Source organism: Monodon monoceros, unplaced genomic scaffold, assembly GCF_005190385.1.
Source record: "Monodon monoceros isolate NGI ecotype Baffin Bay Population unplaced genomic scaffold, NGI_Narwhal_1 Super_Scaffold_5, whole genome shotgun sequence".
Classification (NCBI taxonomy): domain Eukaryota; kingdom Metazoa; phylum Chordata; class Mammalia; order Artiodactyla; family Monodontidae; genus Monodon; species Monodon monoceros.
The window spans coordinates 79,038,232-79,054,421 of record NW_021703782.1 but is presented as its reverse complement, the minus strand read 5'-3'; the positions used below and the strand labels follow the sequence as shown (position 1 = coordinate 79,054,421).

General features: G+C 50.1%; 1 protein-coding gene across 1 annotated transcript; it reads right to left on the bottom strand.

Moving 5' to 3' along the window:
- Positions 1-9,740: 9,740 nt before the first annotated feature.
- ALDH1B1 (aldehyde dehydrogenase 1 family member B1) lies at positions 9,741-14,059 on the bottom strand. Its single transcript, XM_029203203.1, has 2 exons — positions 14,010-14,059; positions 9,741-11,962 (listed from the first exon to the last, which is right to left on the bottom strand). Exon 2 carries the CDS (start codon positions 11,950-11,952, stop codon positions 10,399-10,401), a length of 1,554 nt encoding a protein of 517 aa, XP_029059036.1. The 5' UTR covers positions 11,953-11,962; positions 14,010-14,059; the 3' UTR covers positions 9,741-10,398.
- Positions 14,060-16,190: the final 2,131 nt, after the last annotated feature.

Here is a 16,190-nt window from a genome sequence, read left to right as displayed (position 1 = left end):
GTGAATGTGGTATTTGGACTGGATGTTACCCATGTCCCTTCAAACACTGCCATTCTGGAGTAAGATGGTCCTACAGAAAAAATATGGGAAGTGTTGTCTTAGCATTCTTTTAAAAATAATATTCCCTCAAAAACAAATGCCATTGCTTCATATGAAGGTGTGGACAGCTGTTATTCCTGCTGCTTTCCCATTTTAAAGAGACTTAGTCCTAGATGGAACACTTAACCAGACTCAGGGGCCCCTTGGCTGGGCATCTGGGGACCAAGATGTCCACTTATTAACAAGCCCAGCATTCTCTAACCAAGCTGGCAGTGGAGACCTGGCTTTTGGACATCAAATTGTAAAAATGGGGTTAACTGCTCTCTCTGGGCTGTGGAATTAGAGTGTAGTAGAATACATTTTACTTAGAGATGTTTTGACCTTAACCAGAAATAAAGCTTTCTTTCTTTTCTTTTAATCAAGAAAGAAAAAAGGAGAATATTTAATATCTGGCCTAAAAAAATAGACCCCCTAGGTGACTAAAATTTTTTAAAATCAGAATTGGGATCTCACATATGGATAGTTGTTAAATTTCAAGAAACACTGTCCTGTCTGTGGTCACTTCCCATCTCTGGGACGGCAGGCAGGATAAGCATTAATGTCCCTCCCCCTTTACCGATGAAGAAAACCAAGCTCCGAGAGTAAAGCGCTTGCCTGAGGCCTGAAAGCCTCTGAGAAGGACAGGAGTTGAGGGCATCTGGTCCTCTTTGGCACCCTTTCCACTCCATGGTGCTGCTTCTCAGAAAAATCTCGTAACTATGGAAAGGAAGAGCTGCCATTTCTACACGTTTCAGGGATTCTCCTTAAGGTCCACCTCACTCTCAAGCCACTCACACTGGGCGTTGCATTTTGGAGTCCTTTCTGGAATTGCATTTTCTGCCTTTAAGCCTGGCTGTTCCACATCTGAAATGCTGGGGTGGCATCACCCTGACGTACATAGCAGGAGGGTGACCCAGGAATCCAGAAACATGAGGTCCATTTGGGAATTCACCCCTATCTTTCTGGGTGACCCTGAGAAAGTCCCCTTCACTTTCTGGACCTCGATTCCTCATTTGAATAAGGGAACGAAACTAGATGGGTGGTTTTCAAACTTTAAAAACATTGGAACCCCTTCTTCAAATAAAGTCAAAATTGAACCTGATCAAAAGGGAAGCTGTCCTTGTCTGCTGGAGGTTGGGCCTTCCAGGGGATCTGCTCGCGTCCCCGTCCTACTAGGCTCCCCCAGACCCCACGGCAGTGATTTCCGTATCCAAGTCTGCAGTTAATTCCTCTGTGATTTGAGTGGTTGGGAGATGGCTTGGGAGGAGACTTAGTGAAACCATGTCAGAGGAATAGGGAACTGTAGAGAAGGCAGTATAACATCACGCATCTGCTAATAAGCACATTCAGCAAAATCAGTTGAATCACCTCAAACTTGCCCAGTCAAATCTGGAGAGCTGGATGTGGACCCAAAGAGCAGGGTAGGTGGAGCCCTGGGGTGACACGGCTGAGCATCAAGCCTGCAGGAGGCTGGGTGTAGCATCGTAATGATGTACAAAAAATAATGATAATAAATGTTACACTGTCTGAAGTTTTCACCAAAACCAAAAAGGCAGGTTAGCATGATTGTTCCAACCTAATGGCTTTTCAACTGGGAGAGCCCCGAGGCCTCTCAGAGGCTAAGCGAATGTGTGCTGTGGCTTTTATCATTTGGAAACATGATGCCCTCAGAGCCTATGTTTTCTACCCTATTTTCATAGATGTGATGATGTCACAGGACCCCTGCACTCTGAAAATAAATGTTTTTCGGGACAGTCTTTGTGGTCTCTGTCCTTGGAACGCTGCTGTAGGTGGGTCCAGGTCCTACTGATACCTCTCCATCATCCCTTATGCACCTTGCCCTTCTTTTGCTTGCCCACATCAACTACTGTCATCCGAATTGTCCTTACCTCTCACACCTGAGCTGTGGTTACTGTCGTACCTGGTCACCCCGCTTGCAATTTTTCACCAGCCCTAACTAATCATCTACTGCCAGCCTGATCCTTCTGACTCCCTCTGAGCTGGTGTCTCCCACTGTATAAGCATTCTACTATTTAATTCATTCACTTAGATCTGCCCTCTGTTACCCCACATGCACATGGAATAGCATTCTCCAGAGGCCAGAGGGTGCAGACACTGGCAATATGAAGGTATGTGGGACCTGGGCCCTGCACTCAGGTGAGACTTGGGTGGGGATGAGTGGGACAAGGTTGCCATCCTGCCACACAGCACAAGGTGTCTGCTTTGTGATCAGAGTAGGGGGAGATCAAGGAAGACTTCCTGGAAGAGGAGAGCCATCTGAGCTGGGGATTGAAGTGATGTGGGAGATTCCAGGCTAGGGAAGTAGCACGTAAAAGGAGCAGGGGTGGAGAAGTGCAGTGTAGTTTGTGCATGCGGAGTAGTGACCAGTTGTGGCTGAGAGCTCTAGTGGCAGGTAATGGGGTAGTTTTGGGCCACACCCCTAACTGCCATCAGAAGAGGTTGGACTTGATGCTATAAGAGGTGGGCCTGAATCTCAGTCTTCTGTTGTCAACTGGGTTATAACTAGGCTTGAGGAAGATAATCCAAAAGCTAGTGTTCAATCCCAAAGGTATCCACTTTCCACCTTAAACAAGAAAGGGTAGTTTTTAGTCAAAATGGATTTTTTTCTTCAAGTTTTAGGGTGAAATTAATCCCATGTCTTTAAAAAACATTGCCCTCTCCGTTCCTCCAGAGGTGGACGACGCAGGCAAGATTAATAAGAACGAGCAAACCAGTTGACAGTGAACAGTCTCCTATAATAAATTTCCTCATCCCCAGCCTTCGCCAGAGCCTCTTGAACATTAAATCAGAGAATGATTATTATGTGATATTTTAATTAATTAAGGGAAACTAAAGTGCCCTGGTGTCTGCAGCTGAATAATGAATTCAGAGCGTAGGGAGCCCATCATCCAGGGCAGAAGTGGATACACTTGCCCACGCTCAGCTCAAGCTGACACCTCTCTCCTGGAGCCTGAACTTTTTTACAGTCATGACTGCCTCTGAGTTCAGCATTGACTGCACCTGTGTCTCCTTTCACTATGGCTGTCTCTTTGTTATCCTAAATCTCCCCCATGATATTAGGGAGTGGTTGGAGGTCAGGGGAAGAGTAAAAATCATTAATGCTAGGGGATGGGAGGCAGGGAGCAGAAGCTTTTCTCATCTCCATTGGTAAATCCACCCACCACACACATCTACAGAGCACCTACTGGGCGGCAGGCACTGCTCGGTGCTGAGGGATCTACTGTTGCTCACAGCCCCCGGAGTAGCAGCCCTGGTGCAGAGAGCTGGACCTGTCTCTGCTACTGAAGGTGCTGCAGTCATCCCTGGGATAGAGTAGGCATTAGATTTGGAGTTGAAAGACCCGGAACCAAGGTCAAACCCTGCCATGGTCTGTGGGTCTGGGGCACTTGCCTCTACTCTAGGAGCCTTCATTTCCTCATCAGTCCAGGCAGGTCAGCATCACTGCCCTGTCCTGCTGCCCTGAGGATCCCATGCATGAACGGACATGCACTCTCTAGGGGATACTGAGGGCTGTGAGCTGAGTGGCAAGGACACAGGGAGTCAGATCAGACATGCTGGGGGTCTGCGGGAAACACAGCCTAGTGGGACAGAAAATCAGACCTGTGATAACGAACAAGAGCTTCCACAAGGCAAGACTAAAGGAAGGGTGGGTGCTATGAGCTCAAAGGGGCCAGAGATGACTTGATTGAGATGGTCAGAGAAAGCGTCCTGGAGGAGGTAGGTCCCCAACAAGGCTCCAAGACAACGGGCTGAATTTGGAGAGGAAAGAAGGAAGGAGAAAGAAACAGCATTGAGTAAGGCTGGAAGGTAGGAGTGAACAGCCCACAAGAGGATTAAGCTTTAAAAGCATCTTTGTAAGACACACTCTAACCATTGTGCACAACTGCAAAGAGGTGCTTCTGTGTGCCAGAGCGAGCTGTCCTCCAAAACTTGAGGACAACATGGAAGTGTCCCCATAACTACGTTTCCGCTTCCTTCTGCACCTCAGCTGGGTCAGATGGTTTTTGCCAACGGCTGGGCATGGAAGCAGTGCATTCCACGCCAATGCCAGGGCCTTAAGAAGTAGCTGTGCCTTTTCTGTGCTTTCTTCCCCATCTAACAGGGGACATGAGGTCTCTAAGGCCCCATGCAGCAGGTTTTCACCTGGGCCTGTGGACTCATAGGAATTCTATAGATGACTGCATGGGGTCTATGAGCCCCTTGAAAGTGTGCCAGATTTTGTGTGGATGTGCATGTGTGTATTTCTGGTGAAAAAAATTAGCTTTCACTAGCGTCTCAAAGGAATACGTAACATAAAAATGGTCAAGAAGTACTGTAGACAGTGGAGCCACAAGATGGAAGGAACCTGTGTTTCTGAATCTCCACACGGAGCACAAGTGCTGATTGACCACACCTGCATTAGATTATTATCTAATAAGCAAGAAATAAGGCACTGTTGTGTTGAACCCTGAAAACTTGGGGGTTTATTTGTTGTGGCAGCTAATGTTACCCTGATACACGTGGGAAGAGCATTTGTTTGGGGGCAAGAGACCTGTAATCCAGGCCACGCTCTGACCCCACTGAGTTCCTTGGCCTTGGACGGTCACTCGGTCCACTCTACTTAAGTGAATGGGGAGGCTAGGGGCTCTCAAAGGCCCTCACAATGTGCCTTCCTGCTTTCCTTCCAAGGTCTTCCAATTTAGGATTAATGTACAGATCACTGGGGCTTGGGGGAATTAAGTGGTGCTCTCAACACACAGCAGTCTGGCTTCCGCCCCCACCCATTCACACAACCTGCCCTTACCAAGGTCTCCAGGGAGCCCCATGGCTTCAGCCTCCTCTTACTTGATCTCTTGGAAACACTTGATTCCACCTGTGGCTCCCTCCCGTTCCCACCTTCCTTGGCTTCTTGACTCCTCTCTCCCAGGTTCTCCTGCTTTTCCTTATTGCCTTTCACAGAATTCTCATCCTCCACCCGCCCCTTGATGTCAGCATCATCAAGATCAAGCTATCCTTGCCCTCCCTGCAATCTGCTGAAAACACAGCAGACCCAGTGATCCTTTTAAAACATGTCAGATCACATTACAGCCCTGTTCCCCTTCTGGTTCCTTCACGGTTCAGAGTAAAGGCCCCAGTCAGCACAGTGACCTTCAAAGCTCTCACCATCTGCCCCTCCCCCAGCCCTGCCTTTTCTCTGTCCTTGTCTCTCCCCAGTGCTTGCTCCATCCAGCTCCCTGGACACCTCAGGTGTGCTTCAGCCTCCAGACCTTTGCACCTGCCATATCCACACCTCTTTCAGTCCTTTGTCATCTCTTCAGTGAGACCTTTGTTAAGTGATGGACCTCTTCAGATGGTCTGTCACTTATTGAAGATAACAATTCCTACCCCACCCCACCCATATTCCCTATTCCCCTTCCCAGCAGGACCCTTCTCCCTAATAACCTTAACCATCTGACAGACTAAATATTTCATTTATTTTGCTTATGGTCAGCCTCCCCCTGATGGGGAGGATGTGCAGGACTTTAGTTCCCTGCTGTATCGTCAGCACCAACAATACTGCCCAGCACAGAGCCAGCACTCAAATAAATAAATAAACTCACTACCTTGTCCCCAAACCTGCTCCTCCAGCTAGGCTCCCTTTCCCAGTGGGGGCACGACCACCCACTTTGTTGTCCCAGCAAGGAATTCAGGGTCACCCTAACTTTCACTCTCCTTTTGCAAGCAGTCTCTCACCACACCCCAAAGCCCACCTCTTGGCTCCCAGGATCTCCCGCCCATCCTCACACCTGGTTCAGGTCAGCATCCCTGGCATAGGCAGCAGTGTCCCGAGTGGGCTCTCACACCAAGCTGACCCCTCAACCTATCCTGCACATTGAAGCAGAGCCAGCTTTAGGAACCAAAATATGACCCAATCACTTTCCCTTGAAACCCTCGTGGCTGGACAACACGCGGCCTTCCTCGAAGGGGTAAGGGCCCTGCCCCATCCAGTCCCTGCCTCCTCCCAGGTCTCTCCCTTCCTCACACCATTCCTTGCACCCTCCGTGCTTTCTCACAGACTCCGTGCCCTTTCCTCTCCCAGGAATACCCTTCCTGCATCCCTGTGCCAGATTACCTCCTTTTCATGCTGCAGAATCCCATGCTCCCGCCATTGGGCCTTTCCCTTGGGCTGAGCTGGGTGCAGAAGACAGAGTCAGAAGACCTGAATTTGAGTCCTGGCTCCACTTACTAGCTGAACATGGCTGGGCTTCCATGTTTATTTATCAAGCACGGAAAGATAATAATAAGTGCCTTGAGGGTAATCAGAAGCATTAAATGATATAACAAACATTATTGTAGGTGCCTTACAAACATGGTGGGTGCTTAATATTATTTCTTTCTGTGAGCTTACAGTCTCTGTACTTCTACTTATCACAGCACTTTTCACCTTGGTCTGTAATTATCCCCCTGCCAGACCATGAGCCCCTGCAGGACAGGGACAGCCTCATTCAATTCTGTTTCCCTACAACTTGCCTAGAGCCAGCACCTTAGCCTTCAAATTAATTAACAAAGTGGCCACCAGAGGGCAGCCTCACACCCAGAATACAGCCAACCCAAACTGAAGTTCTTAAGTGGCCTGGCATCTGGGTGATGGAGCAGCAGCCTGACGGCTCCAGCAAAGAGGCTGGGTGTTTGGGATTGTTTGGCATTGCTGTGGGCTCTCCAGGCTTCAGGGTTTGATTATATGTGCTCTTAGTTTGCCTCCCCCTCCCCTGTCTCCTGGACCCAATTCCAAAGTGTGTGCTGCTCAGAAGGGGGTTCCTCCATACCAACAAGCAGGTAGTAGAATTCAACTCAATTCTGACACTACCCAGAGACAGTGTCAAATCCCATTTAGGGGTCAGTCTTACTAGACTGTTGTCGTCCGTCCGTCGTCGTCGTCGTCGTCCCGACACCCCCCCACCCCCGCTTCAGAGGCCAGTCACAAGTCCAGGCTGTTACCTGTGCTTCTGACGGACAAGGCCCAAAAGTCACTTCATTAACATAACAAAAAACACCTTTATCACTTAGGAAATTCCAAGGGTTTTAGGAGCTGTGCCAGAAATGCATGAAGACCAAATATATATGTCTCATTATAAATCACAGTATCACACCTTCCTCCTGGCCCATAGTGTAGGCACATGGGAAAATTACTCCAAATGAGCTGCATACGAAACCTCTCAGCTTCTCTTTCCTCCTCTGAAAAAAAGGGTAACCCCACTGCCTACTTGACAGGATTATTGTGAGACTTCAAAGGCATGTACGGCATAGAGACTGACAAACTAAGTGCTTGGTATAAGTTTGTCGAATGGGTGGATGCCCCGGAATTGCAACGTCTATGACCAAGTGAAGTCATCATGCAGGCAGTGTCCACACTCACTAATGATATGCCCGGTTCAGCCTCCCTGCTCACACTTCCCCGCATTCAGAGCAATGGTGATGAGAACAGAGGGATTTTGGGGGCTGAGCTGATTGGGAATCTGACCTATTTGACTCCTCAGTCTCAGAATCTTAGGGACTGAAATGAGGGACCTAGAAGATTTTCCTTTTCCAGTCCCACCCCATACTGGGACACCCTCTACAAAACTCCTCTTTGGTTTAGAAATTTTTTTTAAAATTTACTTATTTTTTACTTATTTACTTTTGGCTGTGTTGGGTCTTGGTTGCTGTGCGTGGGCTTTCTCTAGTTGTGGCGAGCGGGGGCTACTCTTCATTGCGACGCACAGGCTTCTCATTGCGGTGGCTTCTCTTGTTGTGGAGCACAGGCTCTAGGCATGCGGACTTCAGTAGTTGTGGCACACAGGCTCAGTAGTTGTGGCTCGCGGGCTCAGTAGTTGCAGCACGTGGGCCCTAGAGCACAGGCTCAGTAGTTGTGGCACACGGGCTCAGCAGTTGTGGCTCGTGGGCTCTAGAGTGTAGGCTCAGTAGCTCTGGTGCACGGGCTTTGTTGCTCCGCGGCATGTGGGATCTTCCCGGACCAGGGCTCGAACCCATGTCCCTTGCATTGGCAGGCGGATTCTTAACTGCTGCGCCACCAGGGAAGTCTGGTTTAGAAGTATTGAGAAGCAAATGAGGAATGAATTTGTTAAAACATTGAGATGTTGCATGTTAATCATTAGAGGCCCCACTGACACATCCACCCACTCACTCATTTCCCTACTTCACGAGAAACTTTCGCCATGGTGGAAAGTGCCAATAGCCTCCAAGAAAACTAGGTAAAATGTGCACTTTGGGGGGCAGTCAGGGTCACCCCAGCCTTAGACAAATGGTGTAGAAAGGAGATCCTAGGAAGGCGAGATGAAGGGACCAAACAGACCCTGAGTCCTCAGGAAGTAGTTTCAGGCCAACTCCAAGGTAAGATACTGAACAAAATCGTTTCAATGCCTAGGTGAGATAATGGGGTGTTAAAGAGATGACGGGGTGGGGGGGGTGCATTCACAAGGCTGAGTGGACCTAAAAGTATGGTGAGTCATGAGCAGCATGGTCTAGAAAGATGGAAGACAAGGAGAGAGAGGATCAGCATTCTGTTTCTGAATCGGGGTCTGGCTGACCTGGTCTCACTCCCATCAGCTGTGGAATGGAGCTGTGAGGCTGACAACAAACAGACTGAACTCCCAGGTCTGAAACTCCCCAAACCCTAGTGTGTCAGGATGGCCCTGACGCTGAGCTTGGCTTGAGGGCTGGTGTGTATTGGTGAGGGTTGGAGGGACAATGCCAGCAGAAGCCTTGAAATGAGAGCTGAAATAAACTGGTTCTAGGCGGGACCTAGCACTTTTCTCTGTGGGTCTTAAAGTTGCACTTTGTCACTCAGGTGAGAGAAAACAAAATCAAAACTAGAAATATTATGGAGGGGACTTCTGACTATCGGGGTCCCTTCCATCCCCAAGACTCTGTAAAATGTTCAGCAGCAAAAGAATATTGATACAAAATTGATTTGCAAACAGAATGTGTGAGTTTAACTGAAATTAATTCACATATCATAAAATTCACCCTTTTAAAGTATGTAATTCAGTGTGTTTTGGTATATTCACAAAGTTGTACAACTATCAACACTAACTCCAGAACATTTCAAAACCTCCCCAAAAGAAATCCTATAGCCATTAGCAGCTATTCCCCATTCCCTCCTCCCCCAGCCCCTGGCAACCACTAGTATACTTTCTGTCTCTATGGACTTGCTTATTCTGGATATTTCGTATAAATGGAATCATACAATATGTGGCCTTCTACGTCTGGTTTCTTTCACTTAGCATAATGCTTTCAAGGTTCACCCACATTGTAGCATGTGTCAGTACTTCTTTCCTTTTTAAGGCTGAACAGTATAAGAAATATTCCATAGAAACATTTTGTTTATCCACTCATTAGTTGATGGACATTAGAGCTGTTTGAGCTTTTTTTTATTTTATTTTATTTTTTTAATTAATTAATTTATTTATGGCTGTGTTGGGTCTTCGTTTCTGTGCGAGGGCTTTCTCTAGTTGCGGCAAGCTGGGGCCACTCTTCATCGCAGTGCACAGGCCTCTCACTATTGCGGCCTCTCTTGTTGCGGAGCACAGGCTCCAGACGCGCAGGCTCAGTAGCTGTGGCTCACGGGCTTAGTTGCTCCACAGCATGTGGGATCTTCCCAGACCAGGGCTTGAACCCGTGTCCCCTGCATCAGCAGGCAGACTCTCAACCACAGCGCCACCAGGGAAGCCCCTGTTTGAGCTTAAGTGAATGGTTATATAAATGCATTTTCTGTCTACCCCTTCCCTCAAATTAAGGACAATCAGTAGCAAAATGAAGCAATGCAAGCAATCAAACCAGTCAGCAACTGGTACTTAGAAAAAGAAAAGCAGCCTTGATTTTTAGGGTACGTCACTGAAGAATGGGGCCAAGATTATGGGGTCTAGCTTAAAACTCCTAATGCCTTCCAATCCCATGTCTGAGATGAGTCTACCCACTAAGACATCAGTTAATCTACCGGGAAGTCCTTGGATCAGTAAGAAGAACTGAGAGCCATGGTCTGGATCAGTGTTTCTTAATCTGTCTTTCAGAGACTCCTAAGGTTTCATGCAACTCCTAAGGTTTCATGGAAGTAAGACAGGGCCACCAAGGGGGCTGGAGTGCAGGTGGGGGCTGAGCCCAGCCCCCATCCCTGCTTTAACTAGAGCAGCTCTCATTTTAATTGCTTTATTTGTTGAGGTTCCCTCTAAGTGTTCATCTGGAACAAATAAAGGGAGTCCGTGGCTAAAAAACTGTTTGGCAACCACTGGTAGGTGGTATTGGCATCCTGGGACTAGAGTTGGCGCTCCCTGGCAGCCGTTCTTACGAGTTCTTCTGAGGAACCTTGAGGGTGACTGTCTTCACCTCTGTGTAGGCCTTAAGCCCATCCTCCCCCAGCTCCCTCCCATTGCCAGATTCCTTAAAGCCTCCAAATGGCGTGTGGCAGGTGACAATGTTGTAGGTGTTTACCCACACCGTCCCAGCTTGGAGTGCCTGTGTGAAGTACATGGCTTTGTCCAGGTCCTGGGTGAACACAGCAGCGGCCAAGCCATACCTGGTGTTGTTGGCCCTCTCAATCACCTCCTCCACCTTCCTGAACTTGAACAGAGGCTGCACAGGCCCGAAGATCTCCTCCTTGGCAATCCTCATGTCATCCTGCACACCACCAAACACCGTGGGCTTGATGAAGAAGCCTCGCTCTCCAAAACGCTCCCCACCGCACAGAAGTTTTGCCCCCTCCTTCTGGCCAAGCTGGATGTAGCCCAGGATTCGTTCAAACTGTTCCTTGTCCACCTGGGGTCCCTGCTGGGTGTCCAGCTCAAAGGGGTTCCCAACTTTCCTCTGCTTAGCTTTTTCCACAGTTCTCTCGAGAAACTCATCATAGATGGATTCTTCAACGAAGGTCCGGGAACCGGCACAGCAGCACTGACCCATGTTGAAGAACAGGGCTTCATGGCACTGCTCCACGGCGTGGTCCATGTCGGCATCGGCCAACACAATGCTCGGGCTCTTCCCACCCAGCTCCAGGGTGACTCTCTTGAGGTTGGAATCGCCGGCCGCCTTCTGGATCAGGTGGCCCACCTCGGTGGAGCCAGTGAAGGCAACTTTGTCGATATCCATGTGATGGGCAATGGCTGCTCCTGCTGTGGGGCCATAGCCTGTGACGATGTTTACCACCCCAGGGGGAAAGCCCGCCTCTTTGACGAGGGAGGCCAAGTACAGGGCAGAAAGGGGGGTCTGCTCTGCCACCTTCATGACCACAGTGTTGCCCGTGGCAAGTGCCGGGGCCAGCTTCCAGCCCTGCATGACCAAGGGGAAGTTCCACGGGATTATCTGGCCACAGACGCCAACAGGCTCGTGCCGGGTGAAGCAGAAATGCTCGCCATCCATGGGGATGGTCTTGCCATGCCACTTGTCAGCCCAGCCCGCAAAGTACCGGTATACCTTGATGACCTCATCCAGGTCCAAGAAATAAGACTCCTGGAAAGGCTTCCCATTGTCCAGGGTCTCCAGTGAGGCCAAGTAGACACGATCCCGCTCCACTAGGTCAGCCAGGCGGTTCAGCAGCCGGCCCCGCTCTGAGGCATCCATCCGGCGCCATGGAGACCCCAGTTGGAAGGCCTCCCGGGCTGCTTTCACCGCCCGATCCACGTCAGCCCGGTCCCCTTCAGCCACGTGGCCGATGACCTCCGCCGTGGCAGGGTTGACTGTTGGGAAGGTCTTCTTGCTGACCGCATCTTGCCACTCATTGTTGATGAACAGCTGGTTGTAGCGGATGTCTGGGCTCAGGATGGGGCTGGGGAGGGCTGCTGTGGAGGAGTACGGGGTGGCCAGACGGCGCAGGCAAGAGAGCCGGGGCACCAGGAAGCACAGCATGCTGAGTACTCTGGAGAGGGACAGGAGCCAGGGTGAACACGGAGAGGGAAGCAGGGGTCCCCCAAAGGCCCATCAGCTCAGATGTTCCAAGATTCTAGCATAAAGGGGTGTCACCTCTGAAAACATGGATCATAAGGGCTACAGAAGCCCTGAAGAACTCTCTGGTTCAATTCTGTCATGTCCGATCTAGCCTCTTGCTCACTCCTTCACCTCTTCTGGGTCTTCTCTCAAATGTCACCTTCTTAGTAAGGCCTTCCCTGAGCACCCTTTATAAAACTGCAACTTTCCTCAGCCCCAGGACTCTCTCTCCCCCATACTGTGCTCTATCTTCCCCCATCTGACATACCAAATAGTATATGTACATGCTTCTATGTTTATTGTCTGCCTCTCCCCAACAAAATGGGCTCCATGAGGGCAGGGACTTTTTTTCCTGTTTCATTCATTGCTATGTCCCTGATACCTAGAATTACGTTGGCTACAGAGTAGCTGCTCAGTGGGTAGTTATTAAATGACAGACAGAGGAAACATCAAAGTATCCACAAAGGCTGTTTACTAAGGCTGTTTAACTGACCTACGGGTAGAGTAAAAACCCAAGGGACTCAGAGCCAGAGTTGTTGAATGCTGAATGGGGTCGTGCGTATAAAAGCCTGGCACGCCCACCCAGGTCATCGGAGCTGGCGGCACCCTCAGAAACCAGCCCAACTCAGTCCCCCTGGGGGATTGGCTTCAGCTTTCCCAGGAGTGCAGTGAGTCCGGCAGCTGGAAAGAAGGCTCTGTTTACTCTTGCCTAGAACTCTGAAAACAGTGTAGACTTTATTAAAACAACTATAACATTTAAACAGTCTATATAATTTATTCAATGTAATTTAAATGGTATATACATTTCCTAGATTCATTAAAGCAGTTACTCTCCAGCTAGGACATCAATCCCTCCACTCCTGCTGTCTCTCTTGAGCCTTACCCCACCAGCCCCCAAAAGGGATTGCACCTGCCCTACCCCAGCACACACACCCTCTGCCACTGGGGAGGGAAAGGAGCAGAGAACTCATCCAGGAAAACAAGACCCCAGCCAGGTCCCTGGCCCCACGCAAATCAGTGCTGCCCAGGAAGCCATCCCTTGGGAAGAAGTTGAGCCAGCAGAACTGTCAGGGGTGCACACAGGTCCACTCTGCTCAGGACTCTGCCCCATGCTGGGACAGAAGCAGCCTTGGGTCCAACAGGCCTGGGTCTGAGGAAGGAGGGGTCCCAGGGGAGGTCAGGATAAGGGGGATGCGGGGTCACTAATCCATGGGGTGGTGGTGCAAGGGTTCAACAGGCAGGAGGGGTGGTCACAGACCAAGGCTGGCAAGCCTGCTTTCATGCCCAGCCAAGGCTGTTTCTACTCTAGAGGCCTACGTGGGGTGTGCATTGGGCCTCCACCTGCATATGGGAAGAGGACTGCTCAAAGCACACCATGCTTTGCAGTTTCTAGGCCACCTTCTCAGTAGTTAACTCACCAAGGCTTCCAGCAGCCCTGATGACCCTCATTGTGGAAGAAAGCTGGGGATCAGAGAGGTTCTGGGACCCACTGAGGACTCACAGCAATTAAGAATAGGAGCCTCAGGCTGGATTCCCACAGCCCTAGCTTTGTGTTTCTTCCGTACTACGGACAATTTCTTACAGTTCCCACTATTAGCGCCCAATGTGCCAAGGACCGGACCTTCTGGGTCATCGAGGACCGGGTGGCTCCCACCTCACCCTTTCTGCGGGGAGGGAGTGCGTGTCCTGGCCTCTCGGCTACCAGTCAGGGGCCCAGTAGGCCCGGTGGGCGGGAGCGATGAGGCCGAGCAACTGGGAAGGTTTCGACGGTGTGAGTCCACGGGGCGATAAGGCGCCACCCGGGACCCGGGTGCGGAAGGAGGGGTGGGGAGCGTGAAGAGGTTCCTACAGTGCACGCCTCCGGGGCAGAAAGGCCGGCCCCCACGTGGGGAAGCCGAGACCCAGAGAGGAAGCCTCCACTGCAGGAAGGGGAGCTGCGGCCTGCCCCGGGGGGGCCGAGTGGGAAGGGCGCCAGTTACCTGCAGCAGGCTGGCGCTCGCGCTCCGGTGCAGGTTCGGATTCTCACAGGTCTCGCCTGGCCTCTAGCTGGGCGCTTGCCGCAGGCCCCGCCTCCGCGCAGTGGCGGGGCTCAGCCACCAATGAGGCTCCGCCTGCGCCTGGCGCGCCGCCGACTTCCAGCCCCGCTGCTAAGGCAGCTCCTCCCTCCGGGCGCAGGCGTGTTGGGGCTGCTGGGACTGGAGTGATGGGACTGGGGGCGGGGAGCGCCCCACCTTTCCCACGTCCCAGCGCCCCGTACCCCGCGGGGTACCCCGCAACACGCCAGCGCTCTCCTCTCGCATCGCCGCTCAGAGCTGGAGTCCTAAGGCCCGAATGGGTAGGAGTTCACAGGTCACACAGCAATCGGAGACTGGACCCCAATTGTATTTTTCCTTTCTCGCAACACGAGGCGCCTTGTTAGGTTACCATCATTTGAACTTCTCCTTAAGCCCTTCTGGGTCTCCCCTCTCTCTCAGTTTTTTCCTTGTTTCACTAATTTGACTGTCTTCCACTCTCTCTGCTTTTTCCCAGTTGATTTTATATTTGTGTTTCTAAAAGCTGCATTTTTTTTTAAAGGACATAAAGAGTATATGTGCAATGTAGAAAGCTTGGAAAACACAGAAAAGGATACAAGAAGAAAACATATTACTTTCAATCCTTTCACCCCAAAGTTGCCATTCATCTTGCTGGTATTTTTTCCTCTGCATTTTTCAAAAATTCTTTTAATAAAAATGAAATCATATGGTGACCTCTATTTTGCTTTTTTTTTTTTTTTAACAGCAATTTATTATGAACATTTTCTCAGGTCACTAATTAAAAGACAACATCATCCTCTCCGGGGTGGTGTAAAATTCCATGGTAGGGTGGATTGTTGATGGACATTTAGATTATCTCCATCTTGTTGTTGCCATAAAGGAAGCTAAATCCAGAACCTGCATCTCTCAGTCACTTCACTTACACTGCACCCTCCTTCTGGTTGGAGACGTTGGGAAGCTACAAGCTGTTTCCCAGCCTTGTTTGCAGCTAGAGTTCCAGATGTGAACTCAGTGGTGCCAATTAGCAGTACCCCTGCCACATGTGGAAGGTGGAGGGTATTGTCCTGCCCCCTTGGGTCATCACTAGCATGATGGCAGAAACATGAGGATATTCTGCATCCTTCTCCAGCTTCCTGGGTGTGGGGTGGCCACTGCAACTGCAGCTCCTTGACTCCAGCTACCTGTTCCCTTGCTCTTTGAATCATGGCTGCAGGGGTGTGTCTTGAGCTAAATAGCTCCAGAGGTGGCCTCAGAGAATAACAACGCTGGTGGGCCACATCCATCTCGTTCTGGGCATCAGTCCTGAAGGTCGAGTCCTCCCTGATTCTCCCTCCCTCTGGCCCTTCTAGCAATTCTGTCAGCACCCAATGTCTGTATTAACTCTTTACCTCTCCACATATTTAGAGTATTCACATTTTCCTGTTGAACCTGACTAATTCACATGATTCTTTCCTTAAGCTACATCTCTATGCAATCTTTTGTTACCATGTCATCCTTAGGATGTTCACAGTCCTTGAGGCAAAATTTGGTTCTTCACTAAAAGCACTACATCTTGTGTCTTGCCACATCTATGTTCATGTTTTCCCAGCAACCATGTGGCCCCTTGCAAAACCCCTTCTGCCTCCCACACAGCACATGGCCAGCCTAGCATCCCTTGGGCACTTGGCATGGCACTCCTTGGTAGATTAACTTAAGGATTATTTGGTCAACTATTAACAGGCCTCATTGATAGAGGCAGTGAGTCTATGACAAAGCAAGTATCAGTCAGTCTTCATATGGTCAGACCACTTGGAAAGCTGTGGCAGGTGTGAGAGGCCAGCAGCAAACAAGAAGTGACTCCCTTGGGAGAGGCTGCGTCCTGTGAGGAGCAGCTGAAGGAACTGGGCGTATCCATCCCTCAGAGCTCAAGGGACAGCATTTCACCCTCCAAATCTCCAAAGGGTAAAAACAGACGTAGTCTGTGGGGCCCTAGAAGACAGAGCCAGACCCATGAGGGGAAGTTAACGGGGTCAGAGGAAGAACTTCATGACAAAGCAGAGCTGGCTAAGGATGGGTGGGAGGGGCTGCCTTGAAAGGCAGTGAGTCCCCCATCACTGGAGGAGTACAAGGAGGGATATAAAACCACTT

Excerpts from the sequence above, each read along its gene's own strand:
- ALDH1B1 (XM_029203203.1), bottom strand. The coding sequence starts at position 11,952 with ATGCTGTGCTTCCTGGTGCCCCGGCTCTCTTGCCTGCGCCGTCTGGCC.